The sequence below is a fragment of the Phyllobates terribilis genome, unplaced genomic scaffold (genome assembly GCF_046119375.1).
Source record: "Phyllobates terribilis strain yellow unplaced genomic scaffold, ASM4611937v1 Scaffold_4__5_contigs__length_816908805, whole genome shotgun sequence".
NCBI classification, from domain to species: Eukaryota; Metazoa; Chordata; class Amphibia; order Anura; family Dendrobatidae; genus Phyllobates; species Phyllobates terribilis.
This window is the reverse complement of record NW_027362764.1, coordinates 145,822,863-145,840,681: the sequence shown is the minus strand read 5'-3', so window position 1 is coordinate 145,840,681 and position 17,819 is coordinate 145,822,863. Positions and strand designations below refer to the sequence as shown.

The 17,819-nt window shown below is 50.3% G+C and overlaps 1 protein-coding gene across 15 annotated transcripts in view; it reads left to right on the top strand.

The window, feature by feature from the left end:
- Positions 1–17,819, top strand: part of LOC141265129 (ATP-binding cassette sub-family B member 5-like) — a 401,328-nt gene that overhangs the window by 375,721 nt on the left and 7,788 nt on the right. For 14 of the 15 annotated variants that reach the window (XM_073677823.1, XM_073677819.1, XM_073677817.1 and 11 more), the window contains 2 exons: positions 2,970–3,126; positions 5,498–5,695. In XM_073677823.1, coding sequence (XP_073533924.1) covers positions 2,970–3,126; positions 5,498–5,695 — 355 coding nt within the window. The remainder of the gene's footprint in view (positions 1–2,969; positions 3,127–5,497; positions 5,696–17,819) is intronic. The other variant, XM_073677815.1, reaches the window with a different exon arrangement.

The following is a 17,819-nucleotide window of genomic DNA, read 5'->3' as shown; positions in this document are numbered from 1 at the left end:
TTACATTTTTTTTTATTTTCTTTTAATTTAGGAAAAGATGGGTGATTAAAATTTTTATGTTTTAAGCATTTTTTTTTTTACTTTTTTTTACTTGTAACATATCCGTTACTGCCATGAAATATGCAAACTCAGAGTTTCCAGCAGCAATGTTATTTGTCAGGAAGGAGTTAAAATTAGTTCTCTTAATATTGAGGGTCTATTGTTAGGAGAGACCATCAAAATCAGATTGGTGGATTTGTGAAGGTCTGAAACTGGACACACTGCCAATCATTTGTATAAAGGATCTACATGACTAGTCAGAAGCATTTGAAGGGTCATTAGTGCCATCTCTTCAATATTTACCTTGTGCCATCTACCACAAAGTAAATATTTTAAAGGATGCGGCACTTGCACAAGCTCCGTGGGCCCTTCAAACATCTGATGGATGTGAGTGCCAAGAGATGGACCACCAATGATCTAATATTGATGACCTGTACTAAGGATCGGTAGACATTCTGATCCTGGAAAATCATGTTAACAGGGGAATATTGAGGCTTAGTGCATAGGGCAGTGTGACCTGTAAATTCAGCCCTGCTTTACAGATATTTGAAGAAATGTTACCGCACACTTAATGCAAAAATGTTTCACCTGTAGCAATGACCCCTTTTCAGACCAGACCCTTCTACAACTCTTCCACTCCCATCCATAACCCTTCCATGCCCCCTTCAGCCTTTTCCATTTCCTCTCCATTTCTTCCTCTGAAGTTTTGGGGAGAATTTGACATAAGCCTAGAAGATCTGCCAACTCTTGCGGGAATCTGGGCTCTTACTCAATGGTGCAGGAGTAATGTCAACTTTGAGTATTAGTTATCCAGTTCTTATTATCTAGTAACCATTTAAGCAAAGAAAAATCAACTTCATAGTCTTCTCCCAGCGACATCTCCTCCTCCAGGGAATGAGGTGAGAAGGCAGAAGAGCTATAAATGCAGCGCCCACCCCACTGCACTTGTAACTCATTCGTATAAAATATCAACTACAAGAAAGATTAGGATTTAATTAGCATTATAGCACATTTACAAGTATTGCATTGGTTTGGGATATAAAATCCTGATGACAGGTTCTTTTTAAGTGGTTCAATGAGCAAATGCTCTGACATAGCAGTTCTAAATCTCTTCAGGAGTGATATCAAATGTGACTCAACTACTTAAATGTATGTCTGAACCTAAGATAAAAGCAAATGAGCAAATACCCTGCAGTAAATAAATAAATAAATTATTGCAGTGCTGGAGTGGTGCTACTAACGTAGGGTCCCTGCATCTATTATTATACTTACTATCTGCCATCATCAGCTCTTCCCTGCATCGCTCCGCTGACGCGACACCATCTTTTGACTGTGACGTATGACTTACCGGAAGTCAGAGGTAGCGGTCACAATCTCTCAATGCAAGTCTACGAGAGCCTTCTTGTGGCTGTCATAGACTTACACTGAAAAGTAACCTTCAGCTCGCACCATCAAACAATGCAGCGATGATGCGGCAGGTCACAAACTGCAGGAGACAGACAGGAGCAGTGCGGATAAAAGATGAAAACGGCAGCTGGTAAGTATAAGAATAGGGGCAGGGACCTTACGTTAGTGGCAGTGTGGCGCCCCTGTGGGCCCAGTTTCCACAGGGGTACTGCATCTTAGCCAGAGGTGTGGTACCCCACTCTCAGGTAAGGAAGGAGCACTACACGGGACCCACACACTCAGATCTAATGAACACCACTCCTGAGGGAAGGCTGAGATTGCTCCTGAGGGAGAGCACAGTCCCTGTCCCTGTCAGGAGGGTGGAACTAAGTAGAGGATGTGGGTGGAGGAAGTAGTTTAGGGGAGCACAGAAAGAACAGTATAAAAGGAAGGGTGGAAACATCTAGAAGAGTCCAGTCTCCTGTTCCAGTGCTTGGAGCAGGAGTTCAGTTGGATTCGGAGGAGTGAAGTGAGAAGTGGGGCCCAGCAGTAGGAGAGTGAAGAGAGAAGACCGGAGCAGGGAGGAGGGCTCCAGAGACAGATGGGATCCTAGGGGCACGGCGAGTGCGGGATGCCACCCGTGTGCTCGAATTCACGCTGACTGTGGAGGGATCAAGGCCGCAGGAGGGGACCGGCCCCAGACTAGTGGAGTACTTTAAGGCTCAGCTAACAAACCGGAAGTTGCGGTATCTTTATGTGCCGTAGCCAAAATCCACACATAATCGCTGAAAAGGTGGCCATATAGGGCCAAGGGGACAGACCGGACATCGCCCGACAAGGCCCGCGGTCACTGGCTTGGAACACTGTGTGTGAGGCGCAGAGCAGGAGGGCGAGAGCCAGCGCAGAGGGAGACGACCTGGAGAGGTACAAAGAAAGGGGTTCCATTCAAATGCTTCTAATTATCTGAGAGTTGGCTGGATCACTTCCCCGGAGGACACAGGACGACGTTCGCGGTTATAATCTGGCAGTTGTAACCTGGAGCATCTTAACTGTGAGTAAATACTTGAAGACTGCACCCCACTGAATCCTTGAATAATTGCTGCGCCACCGACCCTGCACTACACAGTCTACACCAGCAACATCTACCTCATCAATCACCATTTACTGCCCTGGAGCTTAGCTCTGCCAATGGAGAACTGAACCATCTTTGCTGCGTCACCATCAGCCTCAGTGGATCTGCACTGCAGCGGCGGCCCCAAATAGCCGCATACCACGGGTGGCGTCACGAACATTATCCCCAAATCTTTATTTCCCCAAATTGACTTTCACTGTTCTTTATTTGACCACGCTGGGCCACGGACCGGGTCACTGCCACCGTGACTACCCCAATACAGGACTGGCCCGGCTACCGAGTACCCCACGGCTCCAGGTTGCGCGTCGGCAGCACTCCAGAGCTGCAATAAAAAAAAACACTGGAGCGGTGCTATAAATATTCAATTCCACAGTGGAATCCCTAATGCTTTGTTTTTTGTCTTCTTGCACAGTGTATTCTTCGCTTTAACCTATGGAGCCGTCGCAGTAGGTCAAACATTATCATTTGCTCCTGACTATGCTACAGCCAAATCTGCAGCCTCCCATCTTTTTGCTTTGATTAATAGAGAACCAGCTATTGACAGCTACAGTTTACAAGGACAAAAACCAGTAAGCATTTATTAGAGAATAAATTACATGATTACATTTGCTTGTTTGAATATTATCTATCACATGAGAAAAGCTGATGATAAGCTCTAAGCTAGTCCAGCTAAAAATATGTGAATTTTAAGGGCCCTATTGATTATTGTATTTGCACCTGGTTTTTGTTTTTGTTTTTTTTTTTTGTATTTTATGACTTTTTTTTTGTCATATTCATCTTTCCATTTGAGCCTTTTTTAGTCTATTTTGCAGGTGTTCCGTTCAACTGTTTGTTTACAGTGGTTACGGAAAGTATTCAGACCCCTTTAAATTTTTCACTCTTTGTTTCATTGCACCCATTTGGTAAATTCAGAAAGGTTCCTTTTTTTCTCATTAAAGTACACTCTGCACCCCATCTTGACTGAAAAAAAAACAGAAATGTAGAAATTTTTGCAAATTTATTAAAAAATAAAAACTGAAATATCACATGGTCATAAGTATTCAGACCCTTTGCTCAGACACTCATATTTAAGTCACATGCTGTCCATCTCCTTGTGATCGGCCTTGAGATGGTTATACTCCTTCATTGGAGTCCAGCTGTGTTTAATTAAACTGATAGGACTTAATTTGGAAAGGCACACACCTGTCTATATAAGACCTCACGGCTCACAGTGCATGTCAGACCAAATGAGAATCATGAGCTCAAAGGAACTGTCCAAGGAGCTCAGAGACAGAATTATGGCAAGGCACAGATCTGGCCAAGGTTGCAAAAGAATTTCTGCAGTACTCAAGGTTCCTAAGACCACTGTGGCCTCCATAATCCTTAAATGGAAGACGTTTGGGACCACCAGAAGTCTTCCTAGACCTGGCCATCCAACCAAACTGAGCAATCTTGGGAGAAAGGTAAAGAAGAACCCCAAGATCACTGTGGCTGAGCTCCAGAGATGCAGTAGGGAGATGGGAGAAAGTTCCATAAAGTCAACTATCACTGCAGCCCTCCACCATTCGGGCCATTATGGCAGAGTGGACCGACGGAAGCCTCTCCTCAGTGCAAGACATATGAAAGCCCGCATAGAGTTTGCTCAAAAACACATGAAGGACTCCCAGACTATGAGAAATAAGATTCTCTGGTCTGATGAGACGAAGATAGAACTTTTTGATGATAATTCTAAGCGGTATGTGTGGAGAAAACCAGGCACTGCTCATCATCTGCACAATACAATCCCAACAGTGAAACATGGTGGTGGCAGCATCATGCTATGGGGGTGTTTTTCAGCTGCAGGGACAGGAAGACTGGTTGCAATTAAAGGAAACATGAATGCGGCCAAGTACAGAGATATCCTAGATGAAATCCTCTTCCAGAGTGCTCTGGAGCTCAGACTTGGCCGAAGGTTCACCTTCCAACAAGACAATGACCCTAAACACACAGCTAAAATAACAAAGGAGTGGCCTCAGAACAACTATGTGACCATTATTAACTGGCCCAGCCAGAGCCCTGACCTAAATGCAATTGAGCATCTCTGGAGAGACCTGAAAATGGCTGTCCACCAACGTTCACCATCCAACCTGACGGAACTGGAGAGGATCTGCAAGAAGAATGGCAGAGGATCCCCAAATCCTTGTGTGAAAAACTTGTTGCACATTCCCAAGAAGACTCATGGCTGTACTAGCTCAAAAGGGTGCTTCTACTCAATACTGAGCAAAAGGTCTGAATACTTAGGACCATGTGATATTTCAGGTTTTCTTTTTTAATAAATTTGCAAAAGTTTGTACATTTCTGTTTTTTTCAGTAAAGATGGGGTGCAGAGTGTACTTTAATGAGAAAAAAATGAACTTTTTAGAATTTACCAAATGGCTGCAATTAAACAAACAGTGAAAAATTTAAAGGGGTCTGAATACTTTCCATATCCACTGTATGTTTTTGTTTGCCATTCGTGGGTGAAGTTTAGGGTTTCCATTTGTTTTCATCTGATTCATCATTTGTGACTTTTTTTTTGAACAGATGCTAAATTAGTCGCAAATGTACTCCAGTCCCCAACTCTGGAGAGATTTTATGTACACCTAAAATTTTGGAGCAATTTTTTCAACATTTTAAAGGAGCATGCAACAAGAATAAAGAACAATTTTTTATTTTGAATAAAATTCATGAACAATTCATGGAATTTTTTTCATGAATTAGGTGTATGAAAAGTCTGCAAATTCCACTGGGCAAAAAAAAAGATAAGTAAGTTAAAAAAAATCACAAATGACCAATTGAGCCCCTATTCCCTCCCTTGCTGTTTTTTCAAAGTATTCCTGCTCTGAAACGTTGCAGGCTGATTCATGCTGCTTTTGGTTTGGACAGAATGAATTTAATGACCGGTTCCCTTTAAGGTATTTCTTTCTTTTTTACTCCCTTTAGGATAATTGGCAAGGAAATATAGAGCTACAGCAGATATTGTTCAATTATCCATCTCGTCCGGATGTGTCTGTACTACAAGATCTATCTGTTACTATACAGAGTGGGCAAACTGTGGCATTTGTGGGCAGCAGTGGATGTGGGAAAAGCACCTCTGTCCAACTCTTGCAGAGGTTCTATGACCCTTGTCTAGGAGCTGTGGTAAGATTAGTTTGCAAAAATATCTACATCATAAATTACAATTTTGTTTAGATATTTTGTTTGTTTTGTTTAGATAATGTCTGATTTTAGTTTTTTAGGTATTTTCCCACTAAACACATTAAAGACTAGTCAACAAAATAGCTGAGACGAACACTAGTGATGGGTGAGCACTAAAATGCTTGGGTACTCGTTGCTTGGGTCGAGCAAATTGGAATGCTCGGGTTCTCGACCCGAGCAACGAGCACAATGTAAGTCTATGGGAAACTCGAGCATTTTTCCGGTGACTTCCCCCGGCGGTCTGCAGAAGGCCTAAAAATTGCCCAAATAGATGGGAACAGTGCTCAAATGACATGAGAACAACATGGGGAAGACCCCTGGAAGCATCTCTGACTTCAAAGTCACTGCTGTCAACAGTGTTGTCAGAGCTATTACGCCACTTTTACGGACTCACAATAAAACATACAAAAACTAAACCAAAATGGATTTTCCTGGGAAATATATTAAGGAACATACTTTCCAGGGTAATGATTTGTATATAAGGCAAAATAAATAACCAAAAACAAAAATGCTCCTCCACACATTGGGCTATGTTCACATGTAGCGTTTTTGATGCGTTTTTGCACTTTTGCATTGCTTTCAACTAAGACATTGCATTCATAGGGAAATGTCATTTTAACATTTTACAAACTTATCTGGCCATGTGGTATGTGACACATCATCAGATACATCCTGTTTCATTTATGATGGAGGGACTCTGAAAGTCACAAAACCTATTTTTATAGGGCCATCAGGCAGCCCTTACTATTCTTAAAGGGCTAGCAGTCAGCCCTCGCTATTGTTAGAAAGCCATCAGCCGGCTATGCTTTGTTGTTCCCATTATTAATAAGTGAGTCTCCTATACTGTTATTGCGTATGCAGTGAATGCAAAAGCTGCCAAAAATTTGGAGGAACTCCAATGCCCCTTGCAAGAGACGTAGAGGTCAGAGAGCCTCCTACAAACAATGTTCCCATTATTAGGAATTGGTTCTCCCATAGTATTTGCCTATGCAGTGAATGCAAAAGCTGCCAAAAATTTGGGGGAACTCCAATGCCCCTTGCAAGACATGTAGAGGAGGTGATATGGTAGATATGGTGGTGAATGATATGGTGGTGGAGGATGAGGAGAAGGAGGAGGACAAGAGCAAATAGACAAAATCAGGAAGCGTATACCCATGTGTAGGTGTGAAGAGGTGCATGGGAATAGACCTCCCAAAAAAAGACACTGGATTTAAGTTTGTTACGCTGGTATCATTCGGTGGTGTTGAGAAGTCTGGCCCAATCCAGCCCTTGTTCATTTTTTATAAGAGTCCGCCTGTCAGCATTTTCAGTTGACAGGCGGATGCACTTAAAAGTTGTAATTCCACCAGTGGCACTAAAAAGTAGCAGCAGGGCAGGCCAGGACCTCGAGGGCGTAGAGAGCCAGTTCATGCCACGTGTCCAGCTTGGATACCCAATAATTATAAGGCACAGAGGAATCACAGAGGATGTTAGTACGGTCGGCAAGGTACTCCCTCACCATCTTCCCAAACTTTGCAGTCCTTCTGAGGGCACCCCGCACCTCAGGGCCTGTAAGATGGGAGGGGCTGAGAAAACTCTCCCAGAACTTTGACAGTGTTCCCCTGCCTCTGCTGGATTGGAGTTGTCTCTCTCGCCTGTATTCCTTGGTTGTCCAACGAACTGTGACCTCTTCCGCCAGTGTTTTCAGATGGGAATTTTTTTAACAATTGCGTAACAAGGGCCTTCTTGTACTGCCCCATTTTAGTAGATCTGTCCACCTTGAGAATAAGAGATAGAAAGTTCACCTTGTAGCGTGGGTCTAGAAGTGTCACCAACTAGTAATGATTGTCACCCAAAATTTGGAGAACGCGAGGGTCACGGGAAAGGCAGCGCAACATAAACTCAGCCATGCGTGCCAGACTGCTAACAGGCAAGACTTCAGTGTCCTCACCAAGAGGATGACTGACCATGCTCTCTTTCTCCTCCTCCCTGTCCTCAGGACATCCACATTGAACAGACGGTATGACAGTTGTGCAGGTAGTACCGTCTATAGCGCATGAAACTAGCTCCTCCTCCTCCTCTTCCTCATTGTCACCCAATCCACATTGGGATGAGATGAGGCTAGGCTGTGTGTAATCACCCTGTATGGTTCCTTGCTCCATCTCATCGTGATCCGCCTGCAATGCATCCTCTTTGATTGTGAGCAGAGAGCATTTCAGAAGACAGAGAAGCGGGATGGTGACGCTAATTATGGCGTCATCGCCGCTCACCATCTTGGTGGAGTCCTCAAAGTTTTGGAGGATGGTACACATGTCTGACATCCATGTCCACTCCTGAGGTCTTATGTGTGGAGTCTGAACTGTATGCCGACAGCCTTGTTTATGCTGGTAGTCAAAAACTTCCCTCTTCTGCTCACAAATCCTTCCCAACATCTGCAATGTAGAGTTCCGATACGTGGGGACATCACACACCAGTCGGTGAGCAAGCTGGAAGCTGCAAATGCTGCTGAAACACGGCAAGGGCGGCCCGAAGCAGTAGTTGACTCTCTAAAATGGGCACACAGGTGGCTTACTTTGACAAGCAGCTCCGGGTAGGTTTTGAGAAACCACTGAACCACAAGGTTAAGCACTTGGGCCAGGCATGGTACGTGTGTGAGCTCGCCTCAGAGCCACCACCATGTTCCGGCCATTGTCACACACGACCATGTCTGGCTGTAGGTTCAGCAGTGTCAGCCACAGATCTGCCTGCTCTTTCAGATCTGTCCACAACTCTTTAGTGTTGTGTGATTAATCACCTAAGCTTATTAGCTTCAGCACAACCTGTTGCAGCTTGACCAAGGCAGTGTTGCAGTGCTTCCGATTGCGACTGAAGTGGTCATTTCAGAGATGGATGCTGAAGAGGAGGAGGAGGTGCAGGAGCTGTAAAATGTGGGGGCAACCCTGATTGACCCAGGGCCTGCAATACTTGGTGTCGGGAGGACGTGTTCCGTCTCAAGGTTCGACTGGGTCTCGGCTTCCACTATGTTAACCCAGTGTGCCGTCAGCGAGATGTACCATTCCTGCCTACAAGCACTTGTCCACAAATCCGTGGTTAGGTGGTCTTTCCCAGTAACTGCGTTGTTGAGGGCACGGCTAATGTTTTGGGGCACGTGCTCGTGTAATGCGGGGACGGCACACAGGGAGAAATAGTGGCGGCTGGGGACTAAGTACCGAGGGACAGCTGCCGCCATCAGGTTGTGGAAAGCTTCAGTCTCAACGAGCCTAAAAGGCAACATTTAGAGTGCAAGCTGTGATGAAAGCCGGCCGGTGGGTGCAGCTCTCTGGCGCCCCCTTACCTCTCAGGTCAGTCAAGGTACTGCACCTAGAGAAAGTAGTGCCAGGTAGCTGCAACCAGCGCAGGGAACACGGTAGTGTGTTATCCCTTCAACGTCACTAAACCGTAACGTCACTACACAGCACAACTCGCTAGCGCCCTCTTAGCCTCAGGTCAGTCAAGGAACTGCACCTAGGATAAGCGGTCGCCAGGGAGACTGTCCTGTAACCTACTGGGTATCGGGGCCCTCTGTAGTGAGGGCGGTATATATACCTTCCTTGGCCGCGCCAGGAAGATATATATCTGAACCTCCGACCGTCACTACCAGCCTTCCCCAATCCCCAGTTGGTATGCTGCCACCAGTCCCTATTTTAGATATACGCCCAGTCCGTGAATGGGCCTATATCGGGTCAGGAACCAACCCTGGGTAGCGTTTTTGGCTTGAGCCGAGCTCACACGGACGTGCGTTCGTTATGCAGAATAAAAGGCAGGCCCACAATTACTTGAGGTAATTGATTATAATAATACACTAGATACACGATATACAACTAAATATACACAGGTATAAGGTCAGGCTAAACTATACAACAATGGAATACAACACACAGAATCACCACAGCATATCAGTTACCGGTTTCTTGATTTTCTTGTGACGCAGGGAGAGGATTCTGCGGTCGCAGGCACGGTTCTTTGTTACAGGCTGAGGCCTACCACCGCATGGTCAAACTGCTCCTCCCCTTGGTGGCCTCAGCTGGTGCTCAGATGTTCAGCACACCACTCTTGGGTCAAAAACTGACTTGTCTCTTGTCTGTCCTGCTATCTTACCTGCCCCGTCCCGCCCACTGCTGGTGAGGTCAGCTGGCTCAGTCTCCACCCTCAGGTCTAACTTCGATCAGAAGCCCAAATTCTATGGAACCCAATAACTTCTTCTGGGATGGTCTCATGATACCCCCAGGGGTTCCCATGGATTCGGGCCGCCGTAACCGACCTTTTGATATCAATTATGATACCATACGGTCCTCAGGAATGGCTCCGCGCTATATCTTGGCTTCCAGAGCACGTACAAACGTCTACCGCGGAGGCTTGTGTGCGCAATGGCTCCGGGACGCCGTGATATTTTTTTATTGGCCCATCCCACGCAACATGCGTGTACTATTCATGTTTCTATATCTTATGCCTCCATGCTTGTGACAGACAAAGAAACTAGTCCTATGGGACAAATGGTCAGGTACAGATAGACGAAGCACCCCCCCTGCTGGCTGTGTTTCCTCTCGAAGTCTTTGAAGCTCCTAGCATTCAAGTGTTAAGTAGGCTTCTTATCTTACAGGAGCCTGGATGGGGGGAAACTATCTAGTTGACGTTTTAACAGAAGGTCCCAAGGGTGGGGGCTGCTGAAGCGTGGCCATCCCTGGATATGATTTATCATTACCAAGATGGCGGCTACAGGTTCATCACACCTCCCCCTATACGAGGGCGCGAGGGGGTAGCACATTCCTGTGTTCCCCCGTGCGTCCTTCTGCACCCTCCCCTTGCCGGGATAACCCGTCAGCGTTACCGTGGTCACGGCCTCTTCTGTGGCGAATGGAGAAGTGGTACTGCTGGAGAGCGAGGCTCCAGCGTAGCAACCTGCCATTCGACCCAGAGACCGTGTGTAACCAGCTGAGGGGGTTGTGGTCCGTCTCCACGGTGAAATGGCTCCCGTACAAGTAGGGCTGCAGACGCTGCAGGGCCCATACAATTGCCAGGCATTCTTTTTCCACCGTGGAGTAAGCCACCTCCCGGGGCAGTAGCTTCCTGCTCAGGTACAAGACAGGATGTTCCTGGCCTGTCGTGTTGACCTGACTTAGCACAGCACCGAGGCCAAAGTCACTGGCGTCGGTCTGTACCACAAACGGCCGGTCGAAGTCGGCAGCTTGCAGTACAGGGGAGCTACTTAGGGCGGCCTTGAGTGCCCCGAAAGCTGTCTCGCAGGCGACTGTCCAGTCGACTGCGACGGGCAGCTTCTTCTTGGTGAGGTCCGTCAGGGGCTTGGCCAGGGTGCTATAGTGTGGGACGAACCTCCTATAGTACCCGGCGGTCCCCAAGAAGGACATCACCTGCTTTTTGGTCCTAGGAGTGGGCCAGGATGCGATGGCATCCACTTTCCCCGGTTCTGGCTTCAGAACCCCCCCGCCTACCCGGTGACCCAGGTAGAGGACCTCACTCATGCCCAGCTGGCACTTTTCCAGCTTGATGGTCAAGCCTGCCCGGTGGATCCGACCGAGCACCTGCCGCAGGTGCTCTAGGTGATCCTCCCAAGTGGGACTGAAGACTGCAATATCGTCCAAGTACGCAGCCGCGTACCCTTCAAGTCCCTCAAGCAGCGTATTGACCATCCGCTGAAAAGTGGCAGGGGCATTCTTCATGCCGAATGGCATCACTGTGGACTCGTACAGTCCAAAAGGGGTGATAAAGGCAGAGCGTTCCCTTGCCGCGGGGGTCAGAGGAATCTGCCAGTACCCCCGGCTCAGATCCATGATGGTCAGGTACTTAGCCCCGGCCATCCGATCGAGCAGGTCATCGATGCGTGGTATGGGGAACGCATCGGTGGCCGTTACAGCGTTGAGCCCCCGGTAGTCCACGCAGAACCGTGTAGTTCGGTCCTTCTTTGGTACGAGGACTACAGGCGAGGCCCACGCGCTGCTGGATGCCTGGATCACCCCCAGCTTCAGCATCTCGTCTATCTCTTGGCGCATGTTTCCCTGCACCTCGAAAGAGACCCGATATGCTGAACGCCGGATCGGCGGGTGATCGCCAGTGTCCACGTCGTGGACAGCCATCTCAGTCCTTCCGGGCAGGCTGCTGAACAGCCCCCGGAAGGGGTGCAGGGTGGTCCCCAGCTGGGACCGTTGGTCCTCCGTGAGCTGGTGGCCAACCCCCACATCCTCGATGGACCCACCCGCCTTGGCTTGGGTGAGCAGATCCAGGAGGGTTTCTACCTCTCCTTCCTCGGGAAGGTTGCACACTGGGTGGGCAGTCGCTTCCCGCTCATGATGAGCCTTCATCATGTTCACGTGGAAGGCCTTCCTCCTTCCACGGGCGTGATCCAGGGTGACCAGATAGGTGACGGCATTGAGTTTCTGGTGCACGAAGTAGGGACCTTCCCAGGCTGCCTGAAGCTTGTTCTGTGGTACGGGGACCAGTACCCACACCTTTTGACCCACCTGGTAGGTCCTCTCACAAGCATTCTGGTCGTACCACCGCTTCTGGTCGGCCTGGGCCTGGGCCATATTGTCCTGCACCAGCTTTGCCAAGGCCATCATCCTGTCCCGGTGGCGCATGACATACTCGATGACCGACACCTCGGGGGTGGCCAAATCCCCTTCCCATGCTTCCTTCACCAGAGCCAGGGGGCCCCGTACCCGTCGCCCGTACAGGAGCTCAAAGGGGGAGAACCCCGTTGAGGCCTGCGGAACCTCCCGGTAAGCAAATAGGAGGTGTGGGAGGTAACGCTCCCAGTCTCTCCCGTGGGAGTCGACCAACATCTTAAGCATCTGCTTTAAGGTGCCATTGAACCGCTCACACAGGCCATTAGTCTGTGGGTGATACGGGCTGGCCACCAGATGTTGCACCTGCATTTGCTTACAGAGGGACTCCATCAGCCGCGACATGAACTGGGTCCCTCGGTCGGTGAGCATTTCTTGGGGGAAACCCACTCTGGAGAAGATCTCCAGTAAGGCGGTAGCCACCTTGTCGGCCCGAATGGACGACAAAGCTACCGCTTCCGGGTACCGGGTGGCATAGTCCACTACCGTGAGTATGAAGCATTTCCCGGAGTGGCTGGGAGTGGACAGAGGTCCAATAAGATCCACAGCGACCCTCGAGAAAGGCTCTTCGATGATTGGCAGAGTTACCAGTGGGGCTTTGGGGCGCGGCCCCGCCTTCCCCACCCTCTGACAGGTGTCACACGAACGGCAGTAGGCACCCACCGCGGCTCCCATCCCAGGCCAGTAGAAATGCTGAGCTATCCTGGCCTTGGTTTTAGCGATCCCTAGGTGTCCGGCCATCGGAATCTCGTGTGCGACCCGCAACAATTCCGCCCTGAACGGATAGGGTACCACTAACTGTCGGTCCCTGGGCCACGCCTCCGGTGAACCCTGCTGGACCGTTACCCGGTACAGCCGTCCCTGGTCCCAGACCACCCGCTCGCAGTCTGACTCCATGGGAGGCTGTGCCGCCTGTTCCTTGAGAGCTTTCAGGCTGTCGTCTGCTTCCAACGCAGCCTGAAATTCCTGACTTGATGTGGCCAGAATCGACGAAACTGCCACATCCTCTGTCAGCCCCTCCGGGCATGTCACCTGGCCGCTGTCTGATCCGGCAGACACTTGGTCAGAAGTGGGGAAGCCGTCGGACCTCTGCAAGGCTCCTTGGGCTCCGGCGCTCCCACTCCTGGTGACAGCGGCTATGACCGCTGTGACCGTGGGTAGTGCCCGCTTCCCCTCTGTTTCTGACCAAGCCGCCCGATCAGGCAGGCTTCCTAGGCCTTTGGACATCTCGGATGTGGGGAACTCCTGCCCTGGGGTCTTACCTGGCGGCTCCTCTCTTGGGACACCCCCACCTGCTTTCACTAACCCTGTTTGTGTTGTGTCTGTGCAGGTGTTACCCTCAGGTTTCACTCCCTCCTCCTCAGCAGGACACACACTACATACAACATGGTTGGCATTAGCAGCAGACAAATCAATACACTCTTGGGGGGCCGAACTTGGGGGTTCAGAGGGTACATACTGCGATACTAGACGCCCCAAGTCGGTCCCTAATAAAACATTTGCGGGAATATTTGGCGTTACTCCCACCTCCCGCATCCCCCTTCCGGCACCCCAGTCCAAATACACCATGGCAACGGGAAGTGCCGGCTCCACGCCTCCAACCCCGGAGACGGAAAGAGTCTTTCCTGGTACCAAGTCCTGGGGGGACACCACCTCAGGCCGTACCAGTGTTCGTTCAGCGCCCGTGTCCCGCAGTCCCATGACCGCAGAACGGCCTATGGTGACGGGTTGGATGTTGTCCAGGGACCTACCACCACCCCCTCCCACACACAAAACATTGGGCGCTCTCTGGGACTGGGATGGGGTCTTTTGGCGCTGGGGACACTCAGCCCTAAAGTGTCCTGGTTTGTTGCATAGATGACAACGTCTTACGTCTGGTCCTTGCCTGGAGAGGGCAACAGGGGGATACACCCCTTGTGTTCTAGGGGCCGGGGAAACAGGGGCATGACTGGGCTTACCCCCTCTCCAGGTGCTGCTGGCAGACTTCTTCAGCTCAGGCGCCCTGTTATTGGCATACTCGTCTGCCAGGGCGGCTGTAGCAGAAGCCCCTGTTGGTTTTCGGTCACGGAGGAACTGTCGGAGGTCCTCTGGGCAGTTCCACAAGAACTGCTCCGTGACGAACAGTTCCTGGACCTCCTGGCGGGTAGTAAGCGCTAGACCCGAGGTCCAGTGCTCTGCGGCTCTCAACAGCGCCCGCATATGATCGGTCCAGGTGTCCTTGGGGCCACGCAGCAGGCTCCGGAACTTCTGGCGGTACGACTCGGGAGTGAGGTTGTACTGCCGGATCAGGGCCCGCTTGATGCAGTCGTAGTTCTGTACCTCCCCGGCAGGTAAGTCCCCCAAGGCATCCAGGGACTTACCCCTCAAACGGGGGGTCAGGTATCTGGCCCACTGATCCCGGGCCAGATGGTGCTGAAGACAGGTCCGTTCAAATGCCACCAGAAAGGAGTCCAGGTCCCCATCCTTCTCCAGTAGAGGGAAGTCCTCAGCTCGGACTTTGGACGACTTGGTCTCCTGATGGGTTGGTTGCTCTAGCGGAAGCCCCCGCTGGGCCAGGTCCAGTTGGTGCTGGCGCTCCGCAGCTCGCTCTGCACGCTCCGCAACCTCCCGGCGCTCTGCAGCTTCACGCTCCGCAGCCTCCCGGCGCTCTGCAGCTTCACGCTCCGCAGCCCGCTCCGCAGCCCGCTCCGCAGCCCGCTCTGCACGCTCCTCCTCCGCTGCCTTCTCTGATGCTGCCAGGAGGGTTTTGTAGACGGCATCGCCATGAGACTGGAGACTTGCCATAGCCGCTTGTAAAAGGGCTTGTGATCTGGACAGGCTGGGCTGGGTAGGTGGTGGGCAGCCCACTGCGGGACCGTATACTGGGGACTGGCTCCCTGAGGTGCCCGGGCTGGACTCCTCCTCGCCATGAGTAACAATGTCCTCCCCTCCTGCCACACGGACCGTAGCATTAGCCTCTTGCAGGGTCTTGCTCCTGGTGCCGTCTGCCATCTTGGTAACCGACACCGCTGCAACCCTGAGTTTGCACACACCTTGTTATACTTTTAGCCTGACCGTCTAACGTTGGGCTGACCTTAAGACTCCAGCAGTGGAAGTTACCACTGGCAGTCTGTAGTGCCTGGGAGTAGGGGTCCCACAACACTATTATTCTGCAATCCCACCGCTCTGACCAATGTGATGAAAGCCGGCCGGTGGGTGCAGCTCTCTGGCGCCCCCTTACCTCTCAGGTCAGTCAAGGTACTGCACCTAGAGAAAGTAGTGCCAGGTAGCTGCAACCAGCGCAGGGAACACGGTAGTGTGTTATCCCTTCAACGTCACTAAACCGTAACGTCACTACACAGCACAACTCGCTAGCGCCCTCTTAGCCTCAGGTCAGTCAAGGAACTGCACCTAGGATAAGCGGTCGCCAGGGAGACTGTCCTGTAACCTACTGGGTATCGGGGCCCTCTGTAGTGAGGGCGGTATATATACCTTCCTTGGCCGCGCCAGGAAGATATATATCTGAACCTCCGACCGTCACTACCAGCCTTCCCCAATCCCCAGTTGGTATGCTGCCACCAGTCCCTATTTTAGATATACGCCCAGTCCGTGAATGGGCCTATATCGGGTCAGGAACCAACCCTGGGTAGCGTTTTTGGCTTGAGCCGAGCTCACACGGACGTGCGTTCGTTATGCAGAATAAAAGGCAGGCCCACAATTACTTGAGGTAATTGATTATAATAATACACTAGATACACGATATACAACTAAATATACACAGGTATAAGGTCAGGCTAAACTATACAACAATGGAATACAACACACAGAATCACCACAGCATATCAGTTACCGGTTTCTTGATTTTCTTGTGACGCAGGGAGAGGATTCTGCGGTCGCAGGCACGGTTCTTTGTTACAGGCTGAGGCCTACCACCGCATGGTCAAACTGCTCCTCCCCTTGGTGGCCTCAGCTGGTGCTCAGATGTTCAGCACACCACTCTTGGGTCAAAAACTGACTTGTCTCTTGTCTGTCCTGCTATCTTACCTGCCCCGTCCCGCCCACTGCTGGTGAGGTCAGCTGGCTCAGTCTCCACCCTCAGGTCTAACTTCGATCAGAAGCCCAAATTCTATGGAACCCAATAACTTCTTCTGGGATGGTCTCATGATACCCCCAGGGGTTCCCATGGATTCGGGCCGCCGTAACCGACCTTTTGATATCAATTATGATACCATACGGTCCTCAGGAATGGCTCCGCGCTATATCTTGGCTTCCAGAGCACGTACAAACGTCTACCGCGGAGGCTTGTGTGCGCAATGGCTCCGGGACGCCGTGATATTTTTTTATTGGCCCATCCCACGCAACATGCGTGTACTATTCATGTTTCTATATCTTATGCCTCCATGCTTGTGACAGACAAAGAAACTAGTCCTATGGGACAAATGGTCAGGTACAGATAGACGAAGCACCCCCCCTGCTGGCTGTGTTTCCTCTCGAAGTCTTTGAAGCTCCTAGCATTCAAGTGTTAAGTAGGCTTCTTATCTTACAGGAGCCTGGATGGGGGGAAACTATCTAGTTGACGTTTTAACAGAAGGTCCCAAGGGTGGGGGCTGCTGAAGCGTGGCCATCCCTGGATATGATTTATCATTACCAAGATGGCGGCTACAGGTTCATCACACAAGCATTTGTGAAATCTGTGAATTTAGTAGTGTGGCCTGTAGGTGTTGGCTGCGTATTTGTTTTTCCGTTCAAAGGACTGGGGTAGGGAAAACAGAACGCAGCGCTGGGACAAGGACGTGGACGTGCTTGCTGTTGGTGGTAGTTGAGAGTGTACAATGACTGGTGCAGGGCAGGAGGCAGCTTCGCATGCTCCGTGGACAGGGGATTGGCTTTCATGCACAACAGCGGAAGAAGCAGTGGTGCCACCCATAGACACTGTTCCTGAACCATGGGGTTTAGCCCACTTAGTCGGGTGCTTTTCTGTCATGTGCCTGATCATGCTGGTGGTGGTCAGGCTGAAAGTTTTGCTACCCCTGCTGATGCTGGCCTGGCAGGTGGTGCAAATGGCCTTTTTGGGGTTATCGGCAGAGTCTTTAAAAAACAACCAGACTCGGGAAGACCTAACAGTTGTACTGGCAACTTCCGTCGTGTTGATGTTGCGGGGAACGGTTGCCTGCCTTCTGTCTGTGGCCACCACCATGCTTCTTCCTGTCTGTTGTGGTGCTACGCCTCCCTCCCCCTGTGTGCTTCTGTCCTTGCTCTGTATGTCCCCCTGTCAGGATGGGTCAGTTACTATATCATTCACCACCTCGTCTTCCACTTCCACACCCTGGTCCTTTTCCTGACTTTCTGGCAATTGTGTCTCATCATCGTCCACCTCTTGTAACAGTTTCCCAATGTTGCCTTCGTGTGACCGTGGCTACTCAGATATTTGGGCATCGCTACATGTGATCTCCTCTTGCCTCGCTACAAGTGGCCCGGGCGAGAGGCCGGAA